The sequence below is a fragment of the Coregonus clupeaformis genome, chromosome 23 (genome assembly GCF_020615455.1).
Source record: "Coregonus clupeaformis isolate EN_2021a chromosome 23, ASM2061545v1, whole genome shotgun sequence".
NCBI classification, from domain to species: domain Eukaryota; kingdom Metazoa; phylum Chordata; class Actinopteri; order Salmoniformes; family Salmonidae; genus Coregonus; species Coregonus clupeaformis.
Window position 1 is genome coordinate 52,135,659 of NC_059214.1, and position 19,044 is coordinate 52,154,702.

Here is a 19,044-nt window from a genome sequence, read left to right on the forward strand (position 1 = left end):
TAGCTTTGTAATGTTACCATCTAGTGTAACTAGCTTTGTAAAGTTACCATCTAGTGTAACTAGCTTTGTAAAGTTACCATCTAGTGTAGCTAGCTTTGTAAAGTTACCATCTAGTGTAGCTAGCTTTGTAAAGTTACCATCTACTGTAACTAGCTTTGTAAAGTTACCATCTAGTGTAGCTAGCTTTGTAAAGTTACCATCTAGTGTAGCTAGCTTTGTAAAGTTACCATCTACTGTAACTAGCTTTGTAAAGTTACCATCTAGTGTAGCTAGCTTTGTAAAGTTACCATCTAGTGTAACTAGCTTTGTAAAGTTACCATCTAGTCTAACTAGCTTTGTAAAGTTACCATCTAGTGTAGCTAGCTTTGTAAAGTTACCATCTACTGTAACTAGCTTTGTAAAGTTACCATCTAGTGTAGCTAGCTTTGTAAAGTTACCATCTAGTGTAACTAGCTTTGTAAAGTTACCATCTAGTGTAGCTAGCTTTGTAAAGTTACCATCTAGTGTAGCTAGCTTTGTAAAGTTACCATCTAGTGTAGCTAGCTTTGTAAAGTTACCATCTAGTGTAGCTAGCTTTGTAAAGTTACCATCTAGTGTAGCTAGCTTTGTAAAGTTACCATCTAGTGTAACTAGCTTTGTAAAGTTACCATCTAGTGTAGCTAGCTTTGTAAAGTTACCATCTAGTGTAACTAGCTTTGTAAAGTTACCATCTAGTGTAGCTAGCTTTGTAAAGTTAACATCTAGTGTAACTAGCTTTGTAAAGTTACCATCTAGTGTAGCTAGCTTTGTAAAGTTACCATCTAGTCTAACTAGCTTTGTAAAGTTACCATCTAGTGTAGCTAGCTTTGTAAAGTTACCATCTAGTGTAACTAGCTTTGTAAAGTTACCATCTAGTGTAACTAGCTTTGTAAAGTTACCATCTAGTGTAGCTAGCTTTGTAAAGTTACCATCTAGTGTAGCTAGCTTTTCTTGGAGCAGCAGTAATGTGTCTGGCTTTGGTCCTTAGGATGCCAAGTTCGAAACTCGCCTCAGAACCTCGCCCTACCCGCCCAAAATGCCTCAATATGAGTGGAATATTTCCCTTCAGATGGTTGAGCTCTATCCTGGCTCAACCTGCTCCTCTGTTCCCTGGTTAGCTGTTAGCTCTGTGCTGGGATACTGGCTCAGGACCGTGGTGGGGAATAGTGGGCTGCTGACCCTCTGGGTTAGGGTTGTATGTCTCTGTCCTGCTGTTTCAGCCACATAGCAGAGTACAAACCTCCCTGGGACAGCAACTCCTCATGCCTGGAGAGAAGAGCAAGAGAGGAGAGACAGAGAGAAAGAGGACAGAGAGAGGGGGGAGTGAAAGAGGAGCGAGAGATAGAGGGGGGAGGGAAAGGAGAGAGAGAGAGAGAGAGAGAGAGAGAGAGAGAGAGGGGGGAGTGAAAGAGGAGCGAGAGATAGAGGGGGGAGGGAAAGGAGAGAGAGAGAGAGAGAGAGAGAGAGAGGAGGGAGGAGAGAGAGAGAGAGAGAGAGAGAGAGAGAGAGAGAGAGAGAGGAGTGAGAGAGCGAGAGAGAGGGGGGAGTGAAAGAGGAGAGAGAGCGAGAGAGAGGGGGGAGTGAAAGAGGAGAGAGAACGAAAGAGAGAGGGGAGTGAAAGAGGAGAGAGAGAGAGAGTGAGAGTGAGCGAGAGAGAGAGAGAGAGAGAGAGAGAGAGAGAGAGAGAGAGAGAGAGAGAGAGAGAGAGGAGTGAAAGAGAGAGGGTGGAGTGAAAGAAGAAAGAGCGAGAGAGAGTGAGAGAGAGAGAGAGGGGAGTGAAAGAGGAGAGAGAGAGCGAGAGGGGAGTGAAAGAGGAGAGAGAGCGAGAGAGAGAGGGATAGAGGGGGGGAGTGAAAGAGGAGAGAGAGAGAGAGAGAGAGAGGGGGAGGAAGAGGAGAGAGAGATAGAGAGAGAGAGAGAGAGAGAGAGAGAGAGAGAGAGAGAGAGAGAGAGAGAGAGAGAGAGAGAGAGAGAGAGAGAGAGAGAGAGAGAGAGAGAGAGAGAGGGAGAGAGGAGAGAGAGAGAGAGGGGAGTGAAAGAGAGAGAGAGAGAGAGAGAGAGAGAGAGGGGAGTGAAAGAGGAGAGAGAGAGCGAGAGGGGAGTGAAAGAGGAGAGAGAGCGAGAGAGAGAGGGATAGAGGGGGGAGGAAAGAGGAGAGAGAGAGAGAGAGAGAGGGGGGGAGAGAGGAGAGAGAGATAGAGAGAGAGAGAGAGAGAGAGAGAGAGAGCGAGAGAGAGAGGAGTGAAAGAGGAGAGAGAGAGCGAGAGAGAGAGAGGGAGAGAGGGGGAGAGAGAGAGAGAGAGAGAGAGAGAGTGAAAGAGAGAGAAAGAGAGTGAGAGAAGGAGAGGGGAGAGTTTCAAGTTTTAATGTCACGTGCACAAGTACAGTGAAATGTCTTTCTTGCAAGTTCCAAACCCAACAATGCAGTAATCAATATCAATGTAGCACTAAAAATAACAAGGTAGAAGAAAAACACATGAGATATAAAAATAAGAAATAAGAAAAACACGAGAAGTAAGAAGCTACATACAGGTTCAATAACATATTAACAATGTGCAGGGATACTGGAGGGATGGAGGTAGATATGTATAGGGGTCAGGTGACTATATACAGGTTAAGTTCAATGCCATATTAACAATGTGCAGGGATACTGGAGTGATGGAGGTAGATATGTATAGGGGTCAGGTGACTAGGCATCAGGATGTATGATTAACAGAGTAGCAGCAGCGTAAATGATGATTGTATGTGAGTGTGTATGTAGAGTCAGTATAAATGTGTGTGCATGTTATGTGTGTGTTGGAGTGTCAGTGTGTGTGTAAAACTAAAATACAAGGGTCAACTCAGACAGTCCGTGTAGCCATTCTGTTAGCTATTTAGTTAGCCATTCTGTTAGCTATTTAGTTAGCCATTCTGTTAGCTATTTAGTTAGCCATTCTGTTAGCTATTTAGTTAGCCATTCTGTTAGCTATTTAGTTAGCCATTCTGTTAGCTATTTAGTTAGCCATTCTGTTAGCTATTTAGTTAGCCATTCTGTTAGCTATTTAGTTAGCCATTCTGTTAGCTATTTAGTTAGCCATTCTGTTAGCTATTTAGCAGCATTAGGGATTGGGGATAGAAGCTGTTCAGGAGCCTGTTGGTGTCAGCCTTGATGCTCCGGTACCGCTTGCCGTGCAGAAGCAGCGAGAACAGTCTATGGCTTGGGTGGCTGGAGTCTTTAACGATTTTCTGGGCCTTCCTTTCACACCGCCTGGTATAGAGGTCCTGGATGGCAGGGAGCTCGGCCCCAATGATGTACTGGGCTTTCCGCACCACCCTCTGTAGCGCCATGCGATCGAAGGCGGTGCTGTTGCCGTACCAGGCTGTGATGCAGACAGTCAAGATGCTCTCAATGGTGCAGCTGGTCTAAGGCAGTGCATCGCAGTGCTAACTGTGCCACTAGAGATCCTGGTTCGAGTCCAGGCTCTGTCGCAGCCGGCCGCGACCGGGAGACCCATGGGGCGGCGCACAATTGGTCCAAGGTAGGGGAGGGTTTGGCCTGCAGGGATGTGGGTTCGTTTCCCACGGGGCGCCAGTATGAAAATAAAATAAAAAATACATAAATAAAAAATAAACATGTATGCATTCACTAACTGTAAGTCGCTCTGGATAAAAGCGTCTGCTAAATGACTAAAATGTAAATGTAAATGTATAACTTTTTTGAGGATTTGAGGTCCCATGCCAAACCGTTTCAACATCCTCAAGGGGAAGAGGCGCTGTCCTTAGTGATTTGGACACCGAGGAACTTGAAGCTCTCGACCCGCTCCACTGTAGCCCCGTTGATGAGGACGGGGGCGTGCTCGCCCTCCCGTTTCCTGTAGTCCACGATCAGCTCCTCGGTCTTACTGACGTTGAGAGAGAGGTTATTGTCCCGGCACAACATATCCCACTGGTGACGAGCTTGGAGGGGACAATGGTGACGAGCTTGGAGAGGACAATGGTGACGAGCTTGGAGGGGACAATGGTGACAAGCTTGGAGGGGACAATGGTGACGAGCTTGGAGGGGACAATGGTGACAAGCTTGGAGGGGACAATGGTGTTGAACACTGAGCTGTAGTCAATCAATATCATTCTCACATAGGTGTTCCTCTTATCTAGGTGAGTGAGGGCAGTGTGGAGTGCAATTGAGATTGCATCGTCTATCGATCTGTTAGGGCGGTATGCAAATTGGAGTGGGTCTAGGGCAGGGTTCTTCAATTCCGGTCCTGGAGGGCCGAAACACCTCTGTTTTTCATCCTCTCCTTCTAATCAGGGGCTAATTCAGACCTGGGACACCAGGTGAGTGCAATTAACTACCAGGTAGAAATAAAAAACAGAAGTGTTTCGGCCCTCCAGGACCGGAATTGAAGAACCCTGGTCTAGGGTGTCTGGGATGGTGGAGTTGATGTGTGCCATAACCAGCCTTTCAAAGCACTTCATGATTACAGATGTGAGTGCTACAGGGCGGTAGTCATTGTGGCATGAAGCCTTACATGCTGACCACACCGCTCGCGTCGCGTGTGCGAGCGTTGCAAAATAAATGTACACATACATGTTATTCAATCATTGCACCGACACCGCTCGCATGCATCAACGAGCGTCTGCGTGGCCAGGCGCTAAAATAGAACTTGGTTCTATTTGTGACGCTTGACGCGCTGCAAGTCCCGCCTCTCCCATCTCCTCATTGGTTTTTAGGAGCATTTACCCATGTGGGTGATTGAAAGATGAACTGAGGTCCACACTCCAGTCCAGTTGGTGGTGGTAATGCACCTTAAAGTTGGTTGCCAACCTCCATTTCCATCCAAAGAAGAAGAAGCCTGAAGGAGGAGAGATTACAAGAAACGAACTCGGTTTACCCTTTTATCTGTGGATGAATTGTCGGAGTAGAGGACCTTGTGCATTTCAGGTAAAATAACAACCCAATGTTTATCTCCCAGGACAAATTAGCTAGCAACAGCTAGCTAAATTGCCATAAATGTTTAATACTTTTCGACCCGTCTCCAAATTAATATAGTTGGTTCAGAGTTCGTTTCGATATTTCAACCTGCGTGTCCTGATCGCGTCTGGTGTGGATGAACAAAACCAACCTGCGCGCGATGGCGCACTGGTCTAGTCAGCATGTTTAGAGTTCTTGGGAACAGGAATGATGGTAGTTATCTTAAACATATGGGGAATACAGACTGGGACAAGGGGCGGTTTAATATTACCGTGAATATACCGGCCAGCTCTTCTGCACATAATATAATAATAATAATAATAATAATATGCCATTTAGCAGACGCTTTTATCCAAAGCGACTTACAGTCATGCGTGCATACATTTTTGTGTATGGGTGGTCCCGGGGATCGAACCCACTACCTTGGCGTTACAAGCGCCGTGCTCTACCAGCTGAGCTACAGAGGACCACGTGCTCTGAGAACGCGCCCTGGAATACCGTTCGGCCACGCGGCCTTGCGAGTGTTGACCTGATTAAAGACCATACTCACGTCGACCTCGGAGAGCGAGATCACCCAGTCCTCTGAGAGCGAGATCACCCAGTCCTCGGAGAGCGAGATCACCCAGTCCTCTGAGAGCGAGATCACCCAGTCCTCGGAGAGCGAGATCACCCAGTCCTCGGAGAGCGAGATCACCCAGTCCTCGGAGAGCGAGATCACCCAGTCCTCGGAGAGCGAGATCACCCAGTCCTCGGAGAGCGAGATCACCCAGTCCTCGGAGAGCGAGATCACCCAGTCCTCTGGGTCGGTCTCATGCACAGAAAACATACAGGACAGTAGCTCTCCAGGAACAGGGTTGGGCAGTCCTGTCTTAAGCTAAAGTGTACAACACCCGTTGGCATAAAAGCATAATGAAATTGTTGCCAGCAGAGCTGGTTAGGCAGTTTTCATGTTATCCAGAGGTAAACAAATCATCGGCCAGAGCGTCAAGTGTCGTCTCTGAACGCTCCGAGAGCGAAACGAGATGGGTGGGGCTAAAGCTTAAGAGGGTGTGAACGATGCTGAATGGGTGTAGACAAAGAAGAGCTCTTCACTAGATACCAAAACATTAAAATGCCATTCTCTCAAAAGTGAGTTTACAAGTTGATCAACTTTCAAGGTTATTTTATCGCTTATTCGCTTATTAGAAATGTGGATAACTAGGGCCACTAAAAACTTTCTTTGGAGTCGTGGAGACAAGCTCTGGAACCTTTCTTTAACACTCTCTTTTCAAAGCCACCTCTTAAAACGGTTTCTCCCAGATTTGTTCACAGAGCAAGAGAGAAACGCGAAAGTGAGACGGGAACAGGAAGTCAAGTTTGCTCAGCCATAACTTGATATCAAAAAGCCTGTTTCTACCAGTAGAATAGAACCCTAATGAACAGTTTGGGGCTCTCAGTTGTCCAGCAAGGGAACAGCTCTCGACATAATGGAATATCACACCAGGACTCCTTCTCTGTTTCACATCACACCAGGACAGGGACAGTCAGAGGACAGGACACCTGTTAGGGGGACAGGGACAGTCAGAGGACAGGACACCTGTTAGGGGGACAGGGACAGTCAGAGGACAGGACACCTGTTAGGGGGACAGGGACAGTCAAAGGACAGGACACCTGTTAGGGGGACAGGGACAGTCAGAGGACAGGACACCTGTTAGGGGACAGGGACAGTCAGAGGACAGGACACCTGTTAGGGGACAGGGACAGTCAGAGGACAGGACACCTGTTAGGGGGACAGGGACAGTCAGAGGACAGGACACCTGTTAGGGGGACAGGGACAGTCAGAGGACAGGACACCTGTTAGGGGGACAGGGACAGTCAGAGGACAGGACACCTGTTAGGGGGACAGGGACAGTCAGAGGACAGGACACCTGTTAGGGGGACAGGGACAGTCAGAGGACAGGACACCTGTTAGGGGGACAGGGACAGTCAGAGGAAAGGACACCTGTTAGGGGGACAGGGACAGTCAAAGGACAGGACACCTGTTAGGGGGACAGGGACAGTCAAAGGACAGGACACCTGTGTGTTGTGTTTCCTGAGGTTCTCTCCAGTTCAGTCCCTGCAGGTTAAAAGCCTGTGTGTTGTGTTTAGATTGCAGTGCCAGTCAGAGTTGAATAGTGCTGGGTGTTGGTGGTGTGGGGTTACATCCCCCAGCGGCTGTATGGGGACAGGAGAGGTGGAGGGAAAGCCCTTAACGCCACCAGCTCCTATATCAAAAGGCCCACTGGGAAACAAGGTGCAGTGGCTGAGAGGAAGGCAGACAGGCAGCTCCAGTCTGGATCAGCAGGATGAATGACCAGGGGCCATTAGTGTTGAGGGGAGAGGAATGGAGGGGTCAGGTGGGCCCCTTTAGGCAGAAGGATTGTTAGCCCCTCTGGGCTCAGGCTGAGACCATAGGGCCCCAGCCCAGCGTGTTTGGTCAGTCCAGAGTGTGGAAGACTTTAGACGTGGTCTACATGGTCTGTTTGGTCAGTGAGAACACACATCCTGTCTGTAGGAAGATGAGAGCAGGGCAGGACAGGACAGGGTAGGGTAGGGCAGGGTAGGGTAGGGTAGGGCAGGGCAGGGTAGGGTAGGGCAGGGTAGGGTAGGGCAGGGTAGGGCAGGGTAGGGTAGGGCAGGGTAGGGTAGGGTAGGGCAGGGTAGGGTAGGGTAGGGCAGGGCAGGGCAGGGTAGGGTAGGGTAGGGTAGGGCAGGGCAGGGTAGGGTAGGGCAGGGTAGGGTAGGGCAGGGTAGGGTAGGGCAGGGTAGGGTAGGGCAGGGCAGGGTAGGGCAGGGCAGGGTAGGGTAGGGCAGGGTAGGGTAGGGCAGGGTAGGGTAGGGCAGGGTAGGACAAGACAAGACAGGACAAGACAGGACAGGGTAGGACAAGACAGGGCAGGACAGCAGACACCGACAGCCTGAGGTGAACAGCACTGATCTACAGAATAAATAAGAATTTGTTCTTAACTGACTAGTTAAATAAAATACAACGAATCACAACGGAATAGTAGCTACACAACTCAGGGCTCCAACGCTCTCCTTTCACCTCTCTCTTTCCCACGCAAACACAGGCAAGCAGGTTAGGCCCCTCAGGGGTACTCAGGGCTCCAACGCTCTCCTTTCACCTCTCTCTTTCCCACGCAAACACAGGCAAGCAGGCTAGGCCCTCTCAGGGGTCCTCAGGTGTGGACAGGACTACTAAAGCTGAACACAGGACAGGTATTACTGGTACGTTCTATTACACTGAAGCTGGAGGTTAATTGCCTGACAGACGAGATGTTTTGAAAGTGGGTTTACTAGCACTAAAGCCAGTTACTCACCTCCCTCTCTCTGCAATCTGGCCATCTTGGACTACCAGGATCTGGTCTGATCCAATGATGGTCGACAATCTGAAACAAAACACAATAACATCCACTTCAGCAAGAATGACTTGGTTAGTACCAACATCGGTGTAGAACGGAACGCTATAAGAATGACTTGGTTAGATGTTCTGTATTTTTTTTAAACCTTTTTGTTTAAACCTTTATTTAACTAGGCAAGTCAGTTAAGAACAAATTATTATTTACAATGATGGCCTACCAAAAGGCAAAAGGCCTCCTGCGGTGACGGGGGCTGAGATTAAAAATAAATTAATAAAATATAGGACAAAACACACATCACGACAAGAGAGACACCACAACACTACATAAAACAACGACAAAATGGTAGCAACACAACATGGCAGCAGCACAACATGGTAGAAGCACAAAACATGGTACAAACATTATTGGGCAGACAACAGCACAAAGGGCAAGAAGGTAGAGACAACAATACATCACGCGAAGCAGCTTACTGTCAGTAAGAGTGTCCATGATTGAGTCTTTGAATGAAGAGATGGAGATAAAACTGTGCAGTTTGAGTGTTTTTTGCAGCTCGTTCCAGTCGCTAGCTGCAGCGAACTGAAAAGAGGAGCGAGACCCAGGGATGTGTGTGCTTTGGGGACCTTTAACAGAATGTGACTGGCAGAACGGGTGTTGTATGTGGAGGATGAGGGCTGCAATAGGTATCTCAGATAGGGGGGAGTGAGGCCTAAGAGGGTTTTATAAATAAGCATCAACCAGTGGGTCTTGTGACGGGTATACAGAGATGACCAGTTTACAGAGGAGTATAGAGTGCAGTGATGTGTCCTATAAGGAGCATTGGTGGCAAATCTGATGGCTGAATGGTAAAGAACATCTAGCCGTTCGAGATCACCCTTACCTGCCGATCTATAAATTACGTCTCCATAATCTAGCATGGGTAGGATGGTCATCTGAATCAGGGTTAGTTTGGCAGCTGGTGTGAAAGAGGAGCGATTACGGTAGAGGAAACCAAGTCTAGATTTAACCTTAGCCTGCAGCTTTGATATGTGGGAGAAGGACAGTGTACCGTCTAGCCGTACTCCCAAGGACTTGGATGAGGTGACTACCTCAAGCTCTAAACCCTCAGAGGTAGTAATCACACCGGTGGGGAGAGGGGCATTCTTCTTACCAAGCCACATGACCTTTGTTTTGGAGGTGTTCAGAACAAGGTTAAGGGCAGAGAAAGCTTGTTGGACACTAAGAAAGCTTTGTTGAGAAAGTGTTTAACACAAAATCCGGGGAGGGGCCAGGTGAGTATAAGACTGTATCATCTGCATATAAATGGATGAGAGAGCTTCCTACTGCCTGAGCTGTGTTGTTGATGTAAATTGAGAAGAGCGTGGGGCCTAGGATCGAGCCTTTGGGTACTACCTTGGTGACAGGCAGTGGCTGAGACAGCAGATGTTCTGACTTTATACACTGCACTCTTTGAGAGGTAGTTAGCAAACCAGGCCAAAGACCCCTCAGAGACACTAATACTCCTTAGCCGGCCCACAAGAATGGAATGGTCTACGGTATCAAAAGCTTTGGCCAAGTCAATAAAAATAGCAGCACAACATTGCTTAGAATCAAGGGCAATGGTGACATCATTTAGGACCTTTAAGGTTGCAGTGACACATCCATAACCTGAGCGGAAACCAGATTGCATACCAGAGAGAATACTATAGACATCAAGAAAGCCAGTCAGTTGATTATTGACAAGATTTTCCAACACTTTTGATAAACAGGGCAAGATAGAAATAGGCCTATAACAGTTAGGATCAGCTTGATCTCCCCCTTTAAATAAAGGACGCACCGTGGCTGCCTTCCAAGCAACGGGAACCTCCCCAGAGAGGAGAGACAGGCTTAGCAGCAACCTTAAAGAAGAAAGGGTCTAAACCATCTGACCCAGATGGTTTTTTGGGGATTGTTTAAGGATCTCCTTTAGCACCTCGGACTCAGTGACCGCCTGCAGGGAGAAACTTTGTAGCGGGGCAGGGGAAAAAGAGGGAGGAGCATCAGGGCTAGTCTCTTAAGAAGGGGTGGGAGATGAGGAAATGTTAGACGGGCAAGGAGGCGTGGCTGAGTCAAATAGGAATCCTGACTTAATGAAGTGGTGATTAAAGAGCTCAGCCATGTGCTCCTTGTCAGTAACAACCACATCATCAACATTAAGGGACATGGGCAGCTGTGAGGAGGAGGGTTTATTCTCCAGGTCTTTCACCGTCTTTCCCCGTCTCCCAACCCTAGCTAGCAGACCGTTTCCTGTCAGAGTGGAGCAGCTAGCTAGCAGACCGTTTTCTATCAGAGCGGAACACCTAGGTAGCAGACCGTTTCCTGTCAGAGCAGCTAGCTAGCAGACCCTGTCCTGTCGAAGCAGAGCAGCTAGCTAGCAGACCGTTTCCTGTCGGAGCAGAGCAGCTAGCTAGCAGACCGTTTCCTGTCAGAGTGGAGCAGCTAGCTAGCAGACCGTTTTCTATCAGAGCGGAACACCTAGCTAGCAGACCGTTTCCTGTCAGAGCAGCTAGCTAGCAGACCCTGTCCTGTCGAAGCAGAGCAGCTAGCTAGCAGACCGTTTCCTGTCGGAGCAGAGCAGCTAGCTAGCAGACCGTTTCCTGTCAGAGCGGAACAGCTAGCTAGCAGACCGTTTCCTGTCGGAGCGTAGATGCTAGCTAGCAGACCATTTCCTGTTGGAGCGGAGCAGCTAGCTAGAAGACCGTTTCCTGTCAGAGCAACTAGCTAGCAGACCGTGTCCTGTCAGAGCAGCTACCTAGCAGACCATTTTCTGTCAAAGCAGCTAGCTAGCAGACCGTTACCTGTCGGAGCGGAGCAGCTAGCTAGCAGACCGTTTCATGTCGGAGCGGAACAGCTAGCTAGCAGACCGTTTCCTGTCAGAGCAACTAGCTAGCAGACCGTGTCCTGTCAGAGCAGCTACCTAGCAGACCATTTCCTGTCAAAGCAGCTAGCTAGCAGACTGTTAACTGTCGGAGCGGAGCAGCTAGCTAGCAGACCATGTTCTGCAGTAACTGCAGTCGACTGTGGTATTTTGGACGCAGTAATTGCAGAATAACTGCAGTGTACTGCAGTTGAACTGCAGTTATACTGCAAAATTACTGCAGTAAAAAAAACATAATTATTTTGGAGGCAGTATTTGCAGCATACTATAGTTATACTGCTCTCTGACTGCAATCTTTTTTCGTATGGGTAGCTAGCAGACCTTTTACTGGGTGACTTTCACTTTTACTTTAGTCATTTTCTATTATGGTATCTTTACTTTTACTTAAGTTTAACAATTGGGTACTTTTTCCACCACTGCCCCCACCCACCTAGCAGACCGTTTCTTTTCAGAGCAGAGCAGCTAGCTAGCAGACCGTTTCCTGTCGGAGCGTAGATGCTAGCTAGCAGACCATTTCCTGTCTGAGCGGAGCAGCTATTTAGCAGACTGTTTCCTGTCGGAGCGGAGCAACTAGCTAGCAGACCATTTCCTGTTGGAGCGGAGCAGCTAGCTAGCAGACCGTTTCATGTCGAAGCAGCTAGCTTGCAGACCGTTTCCTGTCAGAGCAGCTAGCTAGCAGACCGTGTCCTGTCAGAGCAGCTACCTGGCAGACCATTTCCTGTCAAAGCAGCTAGCTAGTAGACTGTTAACTGTCGGAGCGGACCAGCTAGCTAGCAGACCATGTTCTGTCAAACCAGCTAGCTAGCAGACCGTTACCTGTCAGAGCGGAGCAGCTAGCTAGCAGACCGTTTCATGTCAGAGCAGCTACCTAGCAGACCGTTTCCTGTCAGAGCAGCTACCTAGCAGACCGTTTCCTGTCAGAGCAGCAAGCTAGCAGACCATTTCCTGTCAGAGCAGCTAGCTAACAGACCGTTTTCTCTCAGAGCTGCTACCCTTACAAAAAAAGATGACAGTTGAAACTGCAGTAAAAGTGCAGTAACTGCAGTCGACTGTGGTATTTTGGACGCAGTAATTGCAGAATAACTGCAATCTTTTTTCGTAAGGGTAGCTAGCAGACCTTTTACTGGGTGACTTTCACTTTTACTTTAGTCATTTTCTATTAAGGTATCTTTACTTTTACTTAAGTTTAACAATTGGGTACTTTTCCACCACTGCCCCCACCCCACCTAGCAGACCATTTATTGTCAGAGCAGCTAGCTAGCAGACCATTTCCTGTCAGAGAAGCTAGCTAGCAGACCGTTTCCCGTCAGAGCAGACCGTTTCCTGTCGGAGCAGAGCAGCTAGCTAGCAGACTGTTTCCTGTCGGAGCATAGCAGCTAGCTAGCAGACCGTTTCCTGTCGGAGCGGAGCAACTATTTAGCAGATCGTTTCCTATTGGAGTGGATCAGCTAGCTAGCAGACCATTTCCTGTTGGAGCACCCCACCTAGCAGACAGTTTCCTGTCAGAGCAGCTAGCTAGCAGACTGTTTCCTGTCAAAGCACCTAGCTAGCAGATTGTTTCCTGTCAGAGCAGCTAGCTAGTAGACCATGTCCGTCAGAGCAGCTAGCTAGCAGACCGTTTCCTGTCAGAGCAGCTACCCTTACAAAAAAAGATGACAGTTTTGAAACTGCAGTAAAAGTTCAGTAACTGCAGTCGACTGTGGTATTTTGGACGCAGTAATTGCAGAATAACTGATGTGTACTGCAGTTGAACTGCAGTTATACTGCAAAATTACTGCAGTAAAATAACGGTGTTATTTTGGACGCAGTATTTGCAGCATACTGTAGTTATACTGCACACTGACTGCAATATTTTTTCGTAAGGGTAGCTAGCAGACCTTTACCTTCGGAGCGGAGCAGCTAGCTAACAGACCGTTTCCTGTCAGAGCGGAGCAGATAGCTAGCAGACCGTTTCCTGTCAGAGCAGATAGCTAGCTAGTAGACCGTTTCCTGTCAGAGCGGAGTTGCTAGCTAGCAGACCGTTTCCTGTCAGAGCGGAGCAGCTAGCTTGCAGACCATTTCCTGTCAGAGTGGAGCAGCTAACTAGCAGACCGTTTCCTGTCAGAGCGGAGCAGCTAGCTTGCAGACCGTTTCCTGTCAGAGCAGATAGCTAGCAGACCGTTTCCTGTCAGAGCGGAGCAGCTAGCTAGCAGACCAGACCAGGGGTATTCAGGAACACACTCTGGGTGAACCAGAAGGAATTAGTGTCAAATATTAATGCACTACTACGTTGGAAGACTTAATGGGTATTAGATGCTAGTAGAAGACTTAACGGTATTAGATGCTAGTGGAAGACTTAACGGTATTAGATGCTAGTGGAAGACTTAACAGTATTAGATGCTAGTGGTGCTATCATCTTAACGGTATTAGATGCTAGTGGTGCTATAATCTTAACGGTATTAGAAGCTAGTGGAAGACTTAACGGTATTAGATGCTAGTGGCGCTACCATCTTAACGTTATTAGATGCTAGTGGTGCTATAATCTTAACGGTATTAGATGCTAGTGGAATACTTAACAGTATTAGATGCTAGCCGAAGACAACGGTATTAGATGCTAGTGGTGCTATCATCTTAACGGTATTAGATGCTAGTGGTGCTATAATCTTAATGGTATTAGATGCTAGTGGAATACTTAACAGTATTAGATGCTAGCCGAAGACAACGGTATTAGATGCTAGTGGTGCTATAATCTTAACGGAATTAGATGCTAGTGGAAGACAACGGTATTAGATGCTAGTGGTGCTATAATCTTAACGGAATTAGATGCTAGTGGAAGACAACGGTATTAGATGCTAGTGGTGCTATAATCTTAATGGAAATAGATGCTAGTGGAAGACTTAACGGTATTAGACGCTAGTGGTGCTATCAACTTTTCTTCAATTTTGAATCTAGATTTCGGTCAAAGATATGAATATCCTTGTTTCCACCCAGCTGCGTCCCAAATGGCACCCTATTCCCTATATAGTGCACTACTTTAGACCAGAGAATGGCACCCTATTCCCTATATAGTGCACTACTTTAGACCAGAGAATGGCACCCTATTCCCTATATAGTGCACTACTTTAGACCAGAGAATGGCACCCTATTCACTATATAGTGCACTACTTTAGACCAGAGAATGGCACCCTATTCCCTATATAGTGCACTACTTTAGACCAGAGAATGGCACCCTATTCCCTATATAGTGCACTACTTTAGACCAGAGAATGGCACCCTATTCACTATATAGTGCACTACTTTAGACCAGAGAATGGCACCCTATTCCCTATATAGTGCACTACTTTAGACCAGAGAATGGCACCCTATTCCCTATATAGTGCACTACTTTAGACCAGAGAATGGCACCCTATTCACTATATAGTGCACTACTTTAGACCAGAGAATGGCACCCTATTCACTATATAGTGCACTACTTTTGGCCAGAGCCCATAGGACAATATACTCCTTAACCAACAGCAGTAACTTTGAGGATGTAGGACACAGACACTGATCAATGTGATTTAATGATCGTCTGATCACGATCTTGCCCAGATGGCCCCATTTGAATCCCTCATCAATAGATGTTGTTATCTGAAGGACAAGATCAGAGGATTTTAGAGCTGAGGCAGCTGGCCAAAGGATGTCTGTCTGTCTGGCACTCTTTATGTTTTCATGCCCTTGAGACTGACACTACGTCCCAAATGGAACCCTATTCCCTTTATAGTGCACTACTTTTGACCAGAGCCCTGTATCTCTCTGGTCAAAAGTAGTGCACTATCTACAATAGGGTGCCATTTGGGACGCATGCTGAGATACAAAGGCATATGAAGCAGAGATCCCTTCTCTCTTTGTTGTCGTCCCAAGCCTAGACACACATCCTATCAACACAGTGTTAGGGGTTGATTGTAGTCTGTGACATTAGGTCACTGTAAACACGTAGACAGCTGGGAGACACATTGAGGGAGAGGAAGGATTAAACCTGTTGACTTCAGAGCAGCTGATGATTAACTGGCTCTTCTGAAAGCATTACCTGTGTGTTACTACTATAGTGGTCCTGTTGGTACAGACTTTGGAGAGTGAGGCCTGGATGTTGCGTTCTGTCTGTGTGTCCAGGGCTGACGTAGCCTGCAGAGAGAGAGAGAGAGGGTTAGCATGTAGCCTGCAGAGAGAGAGAGAGGGTTAGTATGTAGCCTGTAGAGAGAGAGAGCGAGAGAGGGTTAGCATGTAGCCTGTAGAGAGAGAGAGAGAGAGCACGAGAGAGACAGAGCGAGAGAGAGACAGAGAGAGAGAGAGAGAGAGGGTTAGCATGTAGCCTGTAGAGAGAGAGAGAGAGCACGAGAGAGACAGAGCAAGAGAGAGACAGAGAGAGAGAGAGAGGGTTAGCATGTAGCCTGTAGAGAGAGAGAGAGGGTTAGCATGTAGCCTGTAGAGAGAGAGAGAGAGAGGGTTAGCATGTAGCCTTTAGAGAGAGAGAGAGAGAGAGGGTTAGCATGTAGCCTGTAGAGAGAGAGAGAGAGAGAGGGTTAGCATGTAGCCCGTAGAGAGAGAGAGAGAGGGTTAGCATGTAGCCTGTAGAGAGAGAGAGAGAGGGTTAGCATGTAGCCTGTAGAGAGAGAGAGAGAGGGTTAGCATGTAGCCTGTAGAGAGAGAGAGCGCACGAGAGAGACAGAGCGAGAGAGAGAGAGAGAGAGAGAGCGAGAGAGAGAGAGAGAGAGAGAGAGAGAGAGAGAGAGAGGGGGGTAGTACGTATCCTGTAGACAGAGGGGTAGTACGTATCCTATAGCATAGAGCAGAATAACATGGGACCAACATGAGAATAAAATAAAAAGTTATGATATGAAGTCTTCCAGACTGTAACTCCTATTGTTTTTCCCAACCAGCAAGGTTTGACTGCATTTGAACAGAAACTTCAGAACACACCTTGTTCATATCCAGCTCAAAGGCCCATTCTACATGCAACAAAGCAATAAAGTCACGCTAGGTTGAGGACCTGTTTGACAGAGTCTAGGAGGGTTTTATACACACATGGTCCCTGACGTGCCTCCCACCCCTGCCTTCCTCCCATCCCACCTGTCCTCTTCCCCCCTGCCCTTCTCCCGACCCCCCCCTATCTCTGACCTCATCCAGCAGGATGATCCGAGGGTCCTTCAGGATGGTTCGGGCGATGGCTACTCTCTGTTTCTCTCCTCCACTCAGCTTCAGTCCCCTCTCTCCCACCTGGGTCTCATACCCTGTGGAGAGCAACACAACACAAATCATCCTCCTCCTCATCTTCTTTATCATCATCATCTTCTTCTTCATCATCTTCATCCTCACCCTCGGGCAGTGACAGGATCTTGTAGTGTATGTCCGCAGCGAGGGCAGCCTCCTCCACTTCCTGGTCGCTAGCGCCAATGCGTCCGTAGCGGATGTTGTTTCTTATGCTGTCATTGAAGAGCACCGTGTCCTGAGGAACCACACCAATGTAGGAGCGGAGAGAGGTCTGGGTCACCTATAGCCAGGGATGGGACAGGTTGGGATTACAGAGAGAGGTCTGGGTCACCTATAGCCAGGGATGGGACAGGTTAGGATTACAGAGAGAGATCTGGGTCACCTATAGCCATGGATGGTACAGGTTAGGATTACAGAGAGAGATCTGGGTCACCTATAGCCATGGATGGTACAGGTTAGGATTACAGAGAGAGATCTGGGTCACCTATAGCCAGGGATGGGACAGGTTAGGATCACAGAGAGAGGTCTGGGTCACCTATAGCCAGGGATGGGACAGGTTAGGATTACAGAGAGAGGTCTGGGTCACCTATAGCCAGGGATGGGACAGGTTAGGATTACAGAGAGAGATCTGGGTCACCTATAGCCAGGGATGGTACAGGTTAGGATTACAGAGAGAGATCTGGGTCACCTATAGCCATGGATGGTACAGGTTAGGATTACAGAGAGAGATCTGGGTCACCTATAGCCAGGGATGGTACAGGTTAGGATTACAGAGAGAGGTCTGGGTCACCTATAGCCAGGGATGGGACAGGTTAGGATTACAGAGAGAGATCTGGGTCACCTATAGCCATGGATGGTACAGGTTAGGATTACAGAGAGAGATCTGGGTCACCTATAGCCAGGGATGGGACAGGTTAGGATTACAGAGAGAGGTCTGGGTCACCTATAGCCAGGGATGGTACAGGTTAGGATTACAGAGAGAGATCTGGGTCACCTATAGCCAGGGATGGGACAGGTTAGGATTACAGAGAGAGGTCTGGGTCACCTATAGCCAGGGATGGTACAGGTTAGGATTACAGAGAGAGATCTGGGTCACCTATAGCCAGGGATGGGACAGGTTAGGATTACAGAGAGAGGTCTGGGTCACCTATAGCCAGGGATGGTACAGGTTAGGATTACAGAGAGAGATCTGGGTCACCTATAGCCAGGGATGGGACAGGTTAGTATTACAGAGAGAGATCTGGGTCACCTATAGCCAGGGATGGGACAGGTTAGGATTACAGAGAGAGGTCTGGGTCACCTATAGCCAGGGATGGTACAGGTTAGGATTACAGAGAGAGATCTGGGTCACCTATAGCCAGGGATGGGACAGGTTAGGATTACAGAGAGAGGTCTGGGTCACCTATAGCCAGGGATGGTACAGGTTAGGATTACAGAGAGAGATCTGGGTCACCTATAGCCAGGGATGGGACAGGTTAGGATTACAGAGAGAGGTCTGGGTCACCTATAGCCAGGGATGGTACAGGTTAGGATTACAGAGAGAGGTCTGGGTCACCTATAGCCAGGGATGGGACAGGTTAGGATTACAGAGAGAGATCTGGGTCACCTATAGCCAGGGATGGTACAGGTTAGGATTCTGGGTCACCTATAGCCAGGGATGGGACAGGTTAGGATTACAGAGAGAGGTCTGGGTCACCTATAGCCAGGGATGGGACAGGTTAGTATTACAGAGAGAGATCTGGGTCACCTATAGCGGGTCACCTATAGCCAGGGATGGTACAGGTTAGGATTACAGAGAGAGATCTGGGTCACCTATAGCCAGGGATGGGACAGGTTAGGATTACAGAGAGATGTCTGGGTCACCTATAGCCAGGGATGGGACAGGTTAGGATCACAGAGAGAGGTCTGGGTCACCTATAGCCAGGGATGGTACAGGTTAGGATCACAGAGAGAGATCTGGGTCACCTATAGCCAGGGGACAATTACTACAAAACGACATTACCCAGCGGGCAAAGGTGGTTGAAATGACATCAGTAGAACTATTTGTCTGTCAAGGTGGGTCCCATAACTCAGGGGACAGGTCAGCTGATCCCTGAACGCCCCATGGGTCTCCCGGTCGCGGTCGGCTACGACAGAGCCTGGATACGAACCAGGATCTCTAGTGGGACAGCTAGCACTGTGAAGGAGTGCCTTAGACCACTGCGCCACTCGGGAGACGCTTCCAGTTGAAGCTCGCATCTGCTACAAGACCATGGTGCTTGCCTACAGAGCTGTGAGGGGAACGGCACCTCCGTACCTTCAGGCTCTGATCAGTCCCTACACCCAAACGAGGGCATTGCGTTCATCCACCTCTGGCCTGCTGGCTCCCCTACCTCTGCTGAAGCACAGTTCCTGCTCAGCCCAGTCAAAACTGTTCGCTGCTCTGGCACCCCAATGGTGGAACAAGCTCCCCCACGACGCCAGGACAGCGGAGTCACTCACCACCTTCCGGAGACACTTGAAACCCCACCTCTTTAAGGAATACCTGGGATAGGATAAAGTAATCCTTCTACCCCCCCCTTACCCCACCCCAC

At 48.4% G+C, this 19,044-nt stretch overlaps 1 protein-coding gene across 1 annotated transcript in view; it reads right to left on the reverse strand.

The window, feature by feature from the left end:
* Positions 1 to 1,196: 1,196 nt before the first annotated feature.
* Positions 1,197 to 19,044, reverse strand: part of abcb6b (ATP-binding cassette, sub-family B (MDR/TAP), member 6b) — a gene marked incomplete at its 5' end in the record, with an annotated part of 48,899 nt that continues 31,051 nt past the window's right edge. The window contains 5 exons of the mRNA XM_041844879.2: positions 1,197 to 1,284; positions 8,308 to 8,376; positions 15,291 to 15,385; positions 16,379 to 16,491; positions 16,577 to 16,751. Of these exons, the coding sequence (XP_041700813.1) occupies positions 1,206 to 1,284; positions 8,308 to 8,376; positions 15,291 to 15,385; positions 16,379 to 16,491; positions 16,577 to 16,751 (531 nt within the window). The remainder of the gene's footprint in view (positions 1,285 to 8,307; positions 8,377 to 15,290; positions 15,386 to 16,378; positions 16,492 to 16,576; positions 16,752 to 19,044) is intronic.